Source organism: Solea solea, chromosome 1 (assembly GCF_958295425.1).
Source record: "Solea solea chromosome 1, fSolSol10.1, whole genome shotgun sequence".
NCBI lineage: Eukaryota > Metazoa > Chordata > Actinopteri > Pleuronectiformes > Soleidae > Solea > Solea solea.
Window position 1 is genome coordinate 18,016,046 of NC_081134.1, and position 12,241 is coordinate 18,028,286.

Sequence of the window (12,241 nt, forward strand, 5' to 3'; positions counted from 1 at the left end):
ATGACCCTTCGTAGATGTGAGAACACCAACTGCTGTTTCTCATCTAAACAATCTGTGTGTTTTCTAAGCAGTAAAATACACACACACATTTATATATATATATATATATATATATATACTGTACATATACGTATGTTTTTTTAATATTTATTTTTAATTTGATGTGCAGAAGACAAAACATCTATGTATGAAACTCCTGCTGTCGTGATCGGACTGAGCAGCTCTCACTGTGACTGTGTGTCTGCAGTTTATCAACAAACAAATCATTCTCACAAACAACATGCACAGGAGTGGAATTATTTTGGATGTTTGTTTCAAACACATGTGAGGAAAACACAAGCTGTGACGCCATCTTGTGGTCACATGTCACGCGACACTGAGACACTATTGATAATACAGTATGAGACAGTATTGGATTATGATGGAACGAGAGATGAGGTGCAGGCAAATAAAACAATTCATTTAACTATTTATCATTTTCTGAGCATAGTTGCTTATTTTTGAATTAAAAAAATATATATAATTCTCTATTTCCTTATTGATTAACACATGTATTTCTTTATTGTTCATTCATTTATTTTCAATTGTGGTCTTCCATACTTTCTCTGTTGCCTGACACACCCACTTTAAAATAAATTAATAATCATAAAAAATTTTTTTAAATTATAATAATTAAAAAAAATATATATAATTTTTTAATTTTCTTATTTCTGGAACATGATCTCACTGCCTCTCTTCTCCTGGTGGGGGCGCTGCTGCACCATAGATTCCTTGGAAACCCACAGAGGAGGAATATGGCGCTGTGGGTTTTCATGGTGGATAAAGGAGTCTATGGTGCAGCAGCGCCCCCAACAGGAGAAGAGAGGCAGTGACTGAGTCGGTAATTTTCCCATGTTCAACCTTTGTTTATACTGTAAATATCAAGGCCATACTGTGTATATTCTGCAAACGGTCCATAATGTACATTCTACATTCTATTTTAACTATTTTTTAATATAATGTCCTAGTGTTAAATTTAAAATATATTGTACTTTTTATTGGTAAGGCGTGTTTATTATTTATCTTTATCTTTACTGTCTTTCCTGCTGTAACAATGTACATTTCCTCACTGCAGGACAAATAAATGACTATCTTATCGTATCTTAAATAAATACATGTGTATACAATACAATTAATAAGAACATTTGTGATTTCAAACATTTAGTATGAATAATCGTGCAAGTTCATTCAAAATAATTAAAAATATATATTTATTTTTGGATTCACTTATTTCCTTTAGTATTTATTATATTTCTCCGCCCATTATGTAGATGAGTGAGCATCTTTAAACGATCCAGACATGAGAAGTGAAAATGTCTGACCTGTCTGACCAGACCAATGTTTTATTTGGTGGTTTGTCCTCAAGAGTCACAAAATAAAATGAGTGTCAGAGTCAACCTAGTGGATGATTCATGGTCAAAGTTGCTTCCCTTTATCCATACATCATAATTATCACAATTATTACAAGCTACTTACCAAGACATTCAGAAATAAGCTGCTATTAGTATCACCTCATATAATATGAAATTCTTACGATTTCCTGCCATTAACGCCATAGGTCACATGGTGACATGGGTGTGTGAGTCGGTTTTGTGTCCCCCATAATTTCCCTTCGAGGATAAATGGGTGCGGATTCTTATCGGATAATGTTAAACAATAGCACCTTTGTTAATCAGCAGTTGGCATTTATTAAATAAAAGGTCAAATGTCTTTAAATACGAAACAAGGCCACATTCTCACTTCCTATGCCAACTGTACTGTAATGGGAGTTTGAACAATGGTTGTATTGGTGATCCCATGACAGCTTCGATCTTCATGATACTGCAATCAAAAAATGTTTATTCTTAGTAGAAGAAAATATGTAATGTTAGGAAACTTGTATCCATTATTAAATATGTTGAGGCAGCAGAGGACTGTTGTCTAGAGTTGAGAGTGAGGTGGCTCTTAAAAGAGCCGTTGAGGTGGAGGATAGTGGAGCAGCAGCGGGACAGAGTTTAAGCTCTCTCTCCACGGATGCGGCGGGCCAGCTGGATGTCCTTGGGCATGATGGTGACTCTCTTGGCGTGGATGGCGCACAGGTTGGTGTCCTCGAAGAGGCCGACCAGGTAAGCCTCGCTGGACTCCTGCAGAGCCATGACAGCGGAGCTCTGGAAGCGCAGGTCGGTCTTGAAGTCCTGAGCGATCTCTCTCACCAGGCGCTGGAAGGGCAGCTTGCGGATCAGCAGCTCCGTGGATTTCTGGTAGCGACGGATCTCTCTCAGAGCCACGGTACCGGGCCTGTAACGGTGAGGCTTCTTCACGCCGCCGGTGGCAGGCGCGCTCTTACGCGCAGCCTTGGTGGCCAGCTGCTTCCTGGGAGCTTTACCTCCGGTAGATTTACGGGCGGTTTGCTTGGTTCTTGCCATGTTTCTGCTTGTTGCTTTCAACGGGGGGAAAAAGTGAAGCAGATACGAGCGACTCTCTGCTCTTAAACAGTCCTCCGGCTCCTGATTGGTGGTGAGCGGCTCTTCCAGGGGCGCAGCGCCGCCCAGAGGAGCCCGATGCCCCGCTGCTTATTGGACAAAAGTGGCTTGAAAGCGCAGAGGGTGATCCCCCCCTCTGCTGCTCTGCTCTGGTTGGTCTGGCAGGAGTCTCCGCGCTTTCGTGGACATATAAAGGAGGGTTTGCGCTGTTTGAGGCACACTTTCTCTGAGTTTGTCAGAAAAATCTGGTAAAAATTAACCATGTCAGGAAGAGGCAAAACCGGCGGAAAAGCCCGCGCTAAGGCAAAGACCCGCTCCTCTCGTGCTGGACTCCAGTTCCCCGTCGGTCGTGTTCACAGGCTGCTGCGCAAAGGCAACTACGCTCACCGTGTGGGTGCCGGCGCCCCCGTCTACCTGGCCGCTGTGCTCGAGTACCTGACCGCTGAGATCCTGGAGCTGGCTGGAAACGCCGCCCGCGACAACAAGAAGAGCCGTATCATCCCCCGCCACCTGCAGCTGGCCGTCCGCAACGACGAGGAGCTCAACAAACTCCTGGGCGGAGTGACCATCGCTCAGGGCGGCGTGCTGCCCAACATCCAGGCTGTTCTTCTGCCCAAGAAGACCGAGAAGCCCGCCAAGTCCAAGTAAACCACAACAACTCCACAAACAAAAGGCTCTTTTAAGAGCCACACACTCACTCTGAGAAACTGCTCATCCTCCTCTTTAAAATACAGTAAAACTGTCAGTGTCTTTAAAATATGAAGATGTTAAATTAAATGTAACAGTATGGTCATCAATAATTGAAATAAAGTACATCAAACTTGTATTTTGAACCTGTAATTAACATCTGAAGTTAGAGAAAATATGAAGATGTTGTACGTAATTAACTATGTAGGGCTAAAATTAAGGAAATAAATACACCATTAACTCATTCATTAAAATTTAATTATTAAACATTTAATTATTTCATGGTCTGTGTCGCAGTGAATCATTAATTTATTTTATCCGTCAAACCCGCCTATCAAAGTCAGAGGGCGGGGCTAACGCAGGTCGAGTCATTGCTTTGGTCTGAAATGGCATGGCTGCCATGTATCACAGCATAGCAGCAGAGAAAATAAATAAATAATTTTATATAAAAAAAAGCACAATTTTAAGATCATTTGAGGCGAGAAATTAGTCATTTAGAATTCAATTCAGGGTTTGTGTATTAAGATATGATGTATTATATATAGTTTGGCAGCAACGGTATCGGAGGTCATAAGTTTCCCCTCAGCAGACACTGGCTGCTTAGTGTCCGAAGGAGAGCAGCATTACCTCAGCCTGTCCTGATGAAATGATCCGCTGGCTCAGATCAGGCGAGAAATTAGTCATTTAGAATTAATTTAGAACGAATTTCTCGCCTCAAATGATCTGAGCCATCAGGACAGGCCGAGGTAACACTGCTCTCCTCCTATGCCATTTCAGACCAAATCTATGAATCAGACTCGATATGTGAGCCAAATATGAACTTGGATTGTCACGTGATGTTGTGATGAAACCTGTGCAGAAGATTCAATGTTGGGACAAAGCCAAAATAACCTACATTGAAGTTGAGAGGCCTCACATTTGTTGGTACATGGGAGGTGGGGACTTGTTGCACTCCTTTACAGCCAAATATAAGTTCCCCATCAAATCCCGTCACTGGTACATGTACATCTTCTGGCACACCATCATCCTTGCTGTGGTCAATGCTTGGCTCCTCTACAAGTGGGACTGCAAAGCTCTCAAGATGTCTAGCAAAGAGACAATGAACAGGAGACAGTTTCAGGCACAGCTAGCATCATCTATCATCCTGATAAACACAACACTTCAAACTCCAAAGAGAGGACGACCATCTCCAGGCAAAGGGAGCCCAGCAACACAGACAGTGACATCAGTAAGCCCTCCGAATGCTCAGAAGAGACCGTCCAAGAGATGTGCACACCTCCCATTGGATGTACGCAAGGACCTAGTTGCACATTTCCCACGGAAGACAGGGAGAGGACGCTGCAGACACTGCAATAAAGGATACACAGCAAGTGTGAGGTTCACCTTTGCTTTTCAGAGAACAAGAACTGTTTTTGGGACTTTCACCACCATAGAATGTCAGTCATGAAAAGAAAAAAAGGAATGAAGAAAAAAAAGCTAGAGTTTTATCTTGTTTAATTTTTTTGTAATAAATGACTTCATAAAAAATATGACTGATGTGTGATTATTATTAATGCTATTATATGCCTTTATGGGGCAGAGTACGCAAACAACCCTGCAAATGAACCCTTAGTTGTTCTGAGTTGTTTGAGTACAAATACAGGAATTCTGCTCCCAACTAGGCCCAATGTTGCAATATTACAACATTTCTCTAAAATCATACATAAACATTTCTTCATCAAAGGCCTCCTACAACAACATCTGAAAGGTAAAATATTTTTTTTTCTATATTTGGGTCTTACAGGGTTTTATGACCACGCCTCAAATCCTGTATGAGCAGTGTGTCTTTCTTTTCACGTCTCTCAGTATACAGTTTATTTTTGAAGTGTGGTTTCATTGTAAGCATCTAAAGGCATTTTGTGTGGACAACTAACTTGATTCTGCCCTCTTGCCAATCTTTTTTTCCCTCTACGAGGGATTGTAACTGACAAGGATGCATACAGTCAGTCTCCCAGTGGGAATCGTCTGTATCGATGAGGAAAACTCACCCCTGAACCCATCCAGAGTTGGGATCATCCTGGAAGGGAACTTAGTGTCAACCTTCCTCAGGCCTTCTGTGTTCTTTTTGGACTGATTTATGCATTATCTGTAAAAAACTTTGTTTATTTTACAGTTCTACTTTTGTCACTAATCAGTAACAGCAGTTTCTCTCTTTAAAGGGTGATTTGTGATGCTTTAAAATGTAAGCCTGGATTAGTTGAGTTTACCGACAAAAATTACAAAAAAAGAGAAAAGTGTGCCTTAGTTATTTTTCAAGTAATGAGCAATTAACTTTTTAAAATCTTTATAATATCAACTGCTTTGCATAGTTATTATTACCAATTATTTTTAGTTAAGTCAACTTGGAATTTAGTGCATTGAATTTAATTATTCAAGTGTAATAACTATAAAAATGATTTGATATTACAAAATATTTTAAGTTAAATGTTCTTAAAAAGTTCATTAAATTACTTGATAAAATTAAGGTAACCACTTTTCTTATCGTTTTTAAATAAGCTCAACTTATCCGGGCATATGTAGCACATGTGCTGATTGTGTCTTTGTCTCTCTTTAGTTCTTACAAACTCTATTAAATCATGTTCTGAATAAAAGGCAAACAAATTGTGAGAATATAAATACAAATATATGTGAGTGTGTAAGATTTGCAGGTATAACTTTGTTGATTTTAATTATTAAAGTAAAGTAAACATTAATATGTCTCTGGTAATAAATGATTAATAACTGTCTTGACTGTAACTTCTGTTTCTTCAGTTAGGACAGTTTACTCAAAACGATTGTTGATGTCATCAGTTTCAGATTCTGCTTTGGAAAAAAAAAAGAAAACATTGGACTGTGACAAAACAAAGTATTTAAATAATTCCTCCAGGATTAATCTTTTTTTTGGCTCTAGTGGTTTTATATCTTAAGCTTAAGTGTGATAAGATAATTACTCAGAAAAACATAAAAAAGAAATGAAAAAACAATGAATTACTCAGAAAAAACGTTTTTCTGAGTTCTATGGAGTTTTTTTTTCTTCAAATGAATGCAATGTGCTTTCGTTGAAATCAGATACAAACATTTAATAAATGTATTAACATTTAATTACTGTGTTTTTAAAGCTTGTGGGGACGAGTTAAAACAAAATAATCCTCACTAAATCAAGTTAGTGTTGGGAGATTATAGTGAGTGAGTGTTAAACTACAATAAAGTGTTATGATTTTTTCTGTCCTCAACTTTACCTTCAAATCTGAAAATTTTTACTTTTATTATTATTTTATAGTATTAACAATTCTTGAAAGTGAGAAAAAGTTGTAATTATCTCATTTATAATTTATCTAACATCAACAACTCAACTCGAAACAACCGAGGTTGACCAAAGTGTTGTACAGAATGAAGAACATGTAAAAACGACACAGAGCAAAGTAAAACACACAACACATCATGATAATAATCCTTATGAAGATACTGAAGCAGAGAAATGTTACACGTTTCTGACTAAATCATAGTTAGGATTTGTTTCCTGAATAAAATGTATCATGTATTTGTTTCTAAAATGTCTCCAGTGTGTTTCAAACAAAGACAACACTATCTCCCCCTCATCCAACCACAGTGAGAGATTGAACCAATCACAGGAGGGGGAGCACACAGTGGTGTTTGCATGGAGCCTTTATAAGTAGAGTCTCCTCCGTCTACTACGATTCATTCATCTGATTGAACTGTGTCAGGATGCCTGAAGCTGCCAAGTCCGCGCCCAAGAAGGGCTCCAAGAAAGCCGTGACTAAGACCGCCGGCAAAGGAGGCAAGAAGAGGAGAAAGAGCAGGAAGGAGAGCTACGCCATCTACGTGTACAAGGTGCTCAAGCAGGTCCACCCCGACACTGGCATCTCGTCCAAGGCCATGGGCATCATGAACTCGTTCGTCAACGACATCTTCGAGCGCATCGCCGGTGAGGCGTCTCGCCTGGCTCACTACAACAAGCGCTCCACCATCACCTCCAGGGAGATTCAGACCGCCGTGCGTCTCCTGCTGCCCGGTGAGCTGGCCAAGCACGCCGTGTCCGAGGGAACCAAGGCCGTCACCAAGTACACCAGCTCCAAGTAAACACACTGCTCGGACTGCAACAACCTCATCAACCCAACGGCTCTTTTAAGAGCCACACACTTTATCTAAGAGAGTTCATATCATCTTTATACAGTGTGAATAACATCTGTGAGAGTTGTCTGTTTTAACCTTCTCGTCCTCTCTTTTGTTTGCTGTAAAATGAAAAAAACTGTACAGTTAATTGTTTGCGGCATTTGAACATTGGACATTCTTCTTACTGCAGTCATTTACCCGCATGTGTGCACCAGAAAACAGGTGACGTTTCTACTCACACTTTTTTCAAATAATAAATGATTAACCATTAAATATTGTGTTGCATTTATAAAGGAAGGACAATATTTTGTAGTAAATTTTGTACCCTATTATAATACCCTATATAATATTTATATAACCTATTTCCCCCATTAAAATAGTTCCCTGGTGTCCTAATGAACATGTCAGTGACATGCCTTGATCAAAATACCATAAGGATGAAGCACAATAGCAGTTCAATAACCCTGCTAAACCCGCCCCTTTCAGAACGCTCGGTTTTCGTTCATGGTCCCTTTACATGCAAATGAGACACAGGCAAACACACACCCACTTCTTCCAGGGGGTTTCTGATTTGTCCTCTTTACAGCGCTCACTCGCTCAGCTGCTTCTCGTCTCCCCCTCCCTCCACTAGTTCTCTGACAATATCAACATGGCAGCATGCGCAGAAAACAGCGAGAGTGCCGTCACAGGAAGAGACGTTCTACATAAGGATCGAGCCGAACAGTGCCGAACTGTTAATCAGTTAAAAACACTTAGGAACAGCACCACTGATCGCCAGCGGCGCGCGGCGAGCCGCATAAGCTGGCGCTGTATGTTTCTGTATCAGACCGGTGACTATGCTCCGGAGACCTCGCCACCGCTGATCGCCACCGCGGCACCGCTGATCGCCAGCGGCGAGCATCAGCTCCGGTGCATGTCTGCACCGGAGCTGGCGATCAGTCGCATACAGCGGCCGTTTAGGCAGCTCGCCGCTGGCGATCAGCGGTGGCGATCAGCTGATTTTCACAGAGAGTGCAGCACCGCTGATCGCCAGCGGCGAGCTGCATAAACGGCCGCTCGCCGCTGTATATGTGATTGTATCAGACTGAGTCTGTGCTCCGGTCATGGAGGACGTACTGAACAAATATTTTTAATTAGGACGTGTCAGAATGGTCAGTTATGAGCTCTATGTGACCTTTTCTTAACAACGTGTGTGTTTGTACGTCGGTGAAATACGTCCCCTGACTAAATACGGCGACCGCTGGCCGCAGTCTAGTGCGAACACACGGACACACGTTTGCTGACTTTATCCGGCACATTAGCTTCATATATCAAATCCTCTGTGGAAGTTTGTGTAAAACACTGTGCTCCACTGTGCAGCCACGAACAGCACACTTGTCCCTCCGCGTTGACATAATACCGCTCTTCCTCCCTCGCCTGCACTCTCGCAGGGTGGAGCTAAGGTGGAGCTCTCGAAGTAAACTTACTGGTGGGCGGTAACATTCGCGGTGAAATGCGCATGCTGCCGTCATAAGCGCAGGGAATTCAACATCGAGTGTTTTATCGCCTATACTTACACTAAGGGGAACCACGAAAACATGACGGAGTATTCTTTTTCCACACTTTGGCGACTGGTAGGGCCTCCAGAGTCCCAAATATAAGTATTAAAATGGTTAAAAAGTTGATTTTGCGTAATATGTCCCCTTTAAGACTTTCTTCCTCTGAACGAGGGATTGTCTGAATTATCTTATCACACTGGTTAAGATATAAAGCCACTAGAGCCAGAAATAGATTAATCCTGGAGGAATTAGTTTTAATCATTTATTTTGTCAGTCCAAAATACAGGATTTGTTTTTTAATGTTTGCTTTTTTTTGAGTTTTTTGAGTAAACTGTCCTAACTGAAGAAACATAAGTTACAGTCAAGGCTGCAATTAATCATTTATTACCAGAGACATTTAATGTTTACTTCACTATTGATAAAAATCAACAAAGTTGTATCGGCAAATCTTATACACTTACATATATATGTATTTATATTCTCACACTTCGTTTTGCCTTTTATTCACAAAATGATTTAGTTGAGTTTGTAAGAATTAAAGAGAGACAAAGACACAATCAACACATGTACTATACACATATTACAAGGTATAGCAAGTGATTGTGTTTGAAATAATAAAGACTTTATGATTCATTTAAAAGTAAAGCTACATCATATTTATAAAAGTATTGATATGTAACCTAATCAGGTAAATATTTATTGATTGATAATTATATGATCCAAGTACTGCAGACTTGATGTCTTATTTGTTGCAATAATCACCCCAAAGTATAAACATGTACAGAAATGGTACATGAGTTGAATCACTTCATACCTAAATGATGAGGTACATGTAAAAATAATGTCATTTCACAAGTTGCATATATTAAGAAATGTATATAATATAATGATTTGATCATTTGCTGCTAAGGTTTGAACAAAGGCTGGGTCAGAGAGTTACTGAAGGAGAAATGGAGACTAAAGCACCAGAATATGGATATCATATACTCATGAAAATGCTCTTATGTTGCATTTAGAATGGAAGGACAATATTTGTGAAATGAATGTGCACCAAACACTTGTTTGTTTTTCCTCATCTGAATGAGGGATTGTCTGAATTATCTGACTCTGGTATTTCTATTATAATCACTCACTGATTATAATAGAAATACCACACTAGAGCTGAAAATACATGAATCTTGGAGGAACTCTTCAACTCTTTACTCCAAATCTCTGAAGCAAACACTGTGAGACCAGAGTCTTGTATTTAATGTCTTAGACTGATGAATGACATCAGCAATCACTTTGAGTAAACGTTCATAACTGAAGGAATATAAGTTGCAGCTAAGGTAGTTATTAACCATTTAATACCTGAGTCATTTAATGTTTTCTACATCATGATTAATAAACATCAACAAAGTCATACATGCAGATCAACAGTGAAAATGCACTTAGAGTTAGTTTTGCTGCTATTTAAGATACAAGCAACACATATGCTAATCATTTATTATGAGGTATAGAATGTTATTGTGTTCACTACACAAACACAAATAAAGTAATTGTTGTTAATTTAAAGCAAAACTACAGAGTATTTGTATGTAAGTATTGATATGTAACCAGGTCAATATTTTCACAGTAGAGACCTGCAGAGAGAATCATAACAATGTTCCAAGAACATGATCCAGACAAATTACAGCTGGAACAAACTGTAGAAGATGAGGCGTTGTGATATTATTTTGTGAAATAATAATAAATATGTAGTAAAAAGTCTGAAGAGGCAGATTATTTGCATCAAACTATAAAAGTATTGAGAGAGAGTCATCACTGCCTGAGGTTTGTTGTCATTTCAGTTCACAGCTGTGACAGAAGTGTGTGTGAGAACTTCAGCATGAGCCTCGGCCATCAGCAGTGTGTTTGCTGCTGCACAATAAATGCACTTTATTACACAGTGATCATCAGCAGCTGCTTGTTTTGACTCGGACTCTGTGAACAAACGTGTGCAGCAGCCGAGAAACAGGTTTTGGTGAAGCTCTGGTGTTTTTCACCTGCTTTTAGGAGAGAAACGAGTGTGAAAAGCCGCCGAGCAGCGCTGCTCACCGCGGTGAACAGCAGAGGTTCGTTTGCTCCACAAAGAAAACACAGAGAACATCAGAGCTCTTCATGACTTCAATATGAAGAGAGACCAGTCCGCTATGGACTCCGTTCACTGTGAGCCTCCAGCTCCTCTCACACACTCATTGAAACTCTTTTGTGAGTGAAGAGAAAACACAAGTGTCCCGGTGTTCACGCTGCACACAGGAGCCGCGGCTGCGTTGAGTCTTCACGGTTCTCATGCTGCGTTCAACTACCGCCTCCTCTCTGTGTGCTCTCCAAGAATCCGCTCTCTTTCACTGCGATCATTGTCAGTCTGAGCTCAACTTAGAAACCACGAATCATGGCAGAAGTAGCTCCAGCTCCAGCCGCCGCCGCCGCCCCGGCGAAAGCAGCCAAGAAGAAGGCGGCTCCCAAGCCGAAGAAGGTCGGCCCCAGCGTCAGGGAACTCATCGTTCAAGCCGTGGCCGCGTCCAAGGAGAGGAGCGGCGTGTCAGCGGCTGCTGTCAAGAAGGCTCTGGCTGCCGGAGGCTACGATGTGGACAAGAACAAGGCCCGCGTCAAGACTGCCATCAAGACTCTGGTGACCAACGGAACTCTGGTCCAGACCAAGGGAACTGGGGCCTCCGGCTCTTTCAAGATCAACAAGAAGGTGGAAGCCAAGAAGCCAGCACAGAAGGCTGCTCCTAAAGCCAAGAAGCCCGCCGCCAAGAAACCTGTAGTGGCCAAAAAGCCCAAGGCAGCAGCAGCTAAGAAGCCAGTAGCTGCTAAAAAGTCTCCTAAGAAGGTGAAGAAACCTGCAGCGGCCAAAAAAGTAGCCAAGAGCCCCAAGAAAGTGGCAACCAAGAGCCCCAAGAAGGTGGCGACCAAGAGCCCCAAGAAGGTGGTGGCCAAGAGCCCCAAGAAGGTGGCGGCCAAGAGCCCCAAGAAGGTGGCAGCGAAGAAGGTGGTGAAGAAGGCTCCAGCAGCCAAGAAATCTCCCGCCAAGAAGGTCGCCAAACCCAAAGTGAAGAAGACCGCAGCCAAGAAGAAGTGAGCTGTCCTCACTGAGACATGTCCATCCTGTTCAAAGGCTCTTTTAAGAGCCACACACTTGTGTCCTCAAAGAGCTCAGCCATCTTCTCTATTATTATTCATAATAATACTAGTATAAATATTTAATAATAAGACTCAATAATATACATTTAAACAACATAGTATTATGTGTAAATATAGTAGACTATGTCTATTTACATTTATTGAATATACAGTACAAAGTAGTAATTGCTTCATTAAATGTATGTATGTCATCAA

The 12,241-nt window shown here is 41.0% G+C and overlaps 4 protein-coding genes across 4 annotated transcripts; 3 read left to right on the forward strand and 1 right to left on the reverse strand.

Annotated features, from left to right (window-relative positions):
• Positions 1-1,347: 1,347 nt before the first annotated feature.
• On the reverse strand, positions 1,348-2,460 carry LOC131471958 (histone H3). Its single transcript, XM_058648791.1, has one exon. It carries the CDS (start codon positions 2,442-2,444, stop codon positions 2,034-2,036), a length of 411 nt encoding a protein of 136 aa, XP_058504774.1. The 5' UTR covers positions 2,445-2,460; the 3' UTR covers positions 1,348-2,033.
• Positions 2,461-2,715: 255 nt separating this feature from the next.
• LOC131471996 (histone H2A-like) lies at positions 2,716-3,325 on the forward strand. The gene has a single exon (XM_058648889.1). The coding sequence runs from the start codon at positions 2,763-2,765 to the stop codon at positions 3,147-3,149; it is 387 nt and encodes a 128-aa protein (XP_058504872.1). The 5' UTR covers positions 2,716-2,762; the 3' UTR covers positions 3,150-3,325.
• Positions 3,326-6,931: 3,606 nt separating this feature from the next.
• On the forward strand, positions 6,932-7,493 carry LOC131472072 (histone H2B-like). The gene has a single exon (XM_058648926.1). The coding sequence runs from the start codon at positions 6,933-6,935 to the stop codon at positions 7,305-7,307; it is 375 nt and encodes a 124-aa protein (XP_058504909.1). The 5' UTR covers position 6,932; the 3' UTR covers positions 7,308-7,493.
• Positions 7,494-11,210: 3,717 nt separating this feature from the next.
• LOC131471873 (histone H1-like) lies at positions 11,211-12,241 on the forward strand. The gene has a single exon (XM_058648664.1). It carries the CDS (start codon positions 11,292-11,294, stop codon positions 11,982-11,984), a length of 693 nt encoding a protein of 230 aa, XP_058504647.1. The 5' UTR covers positions 11,211-11,291; the 3' UTR covers positions 11,985-12,241.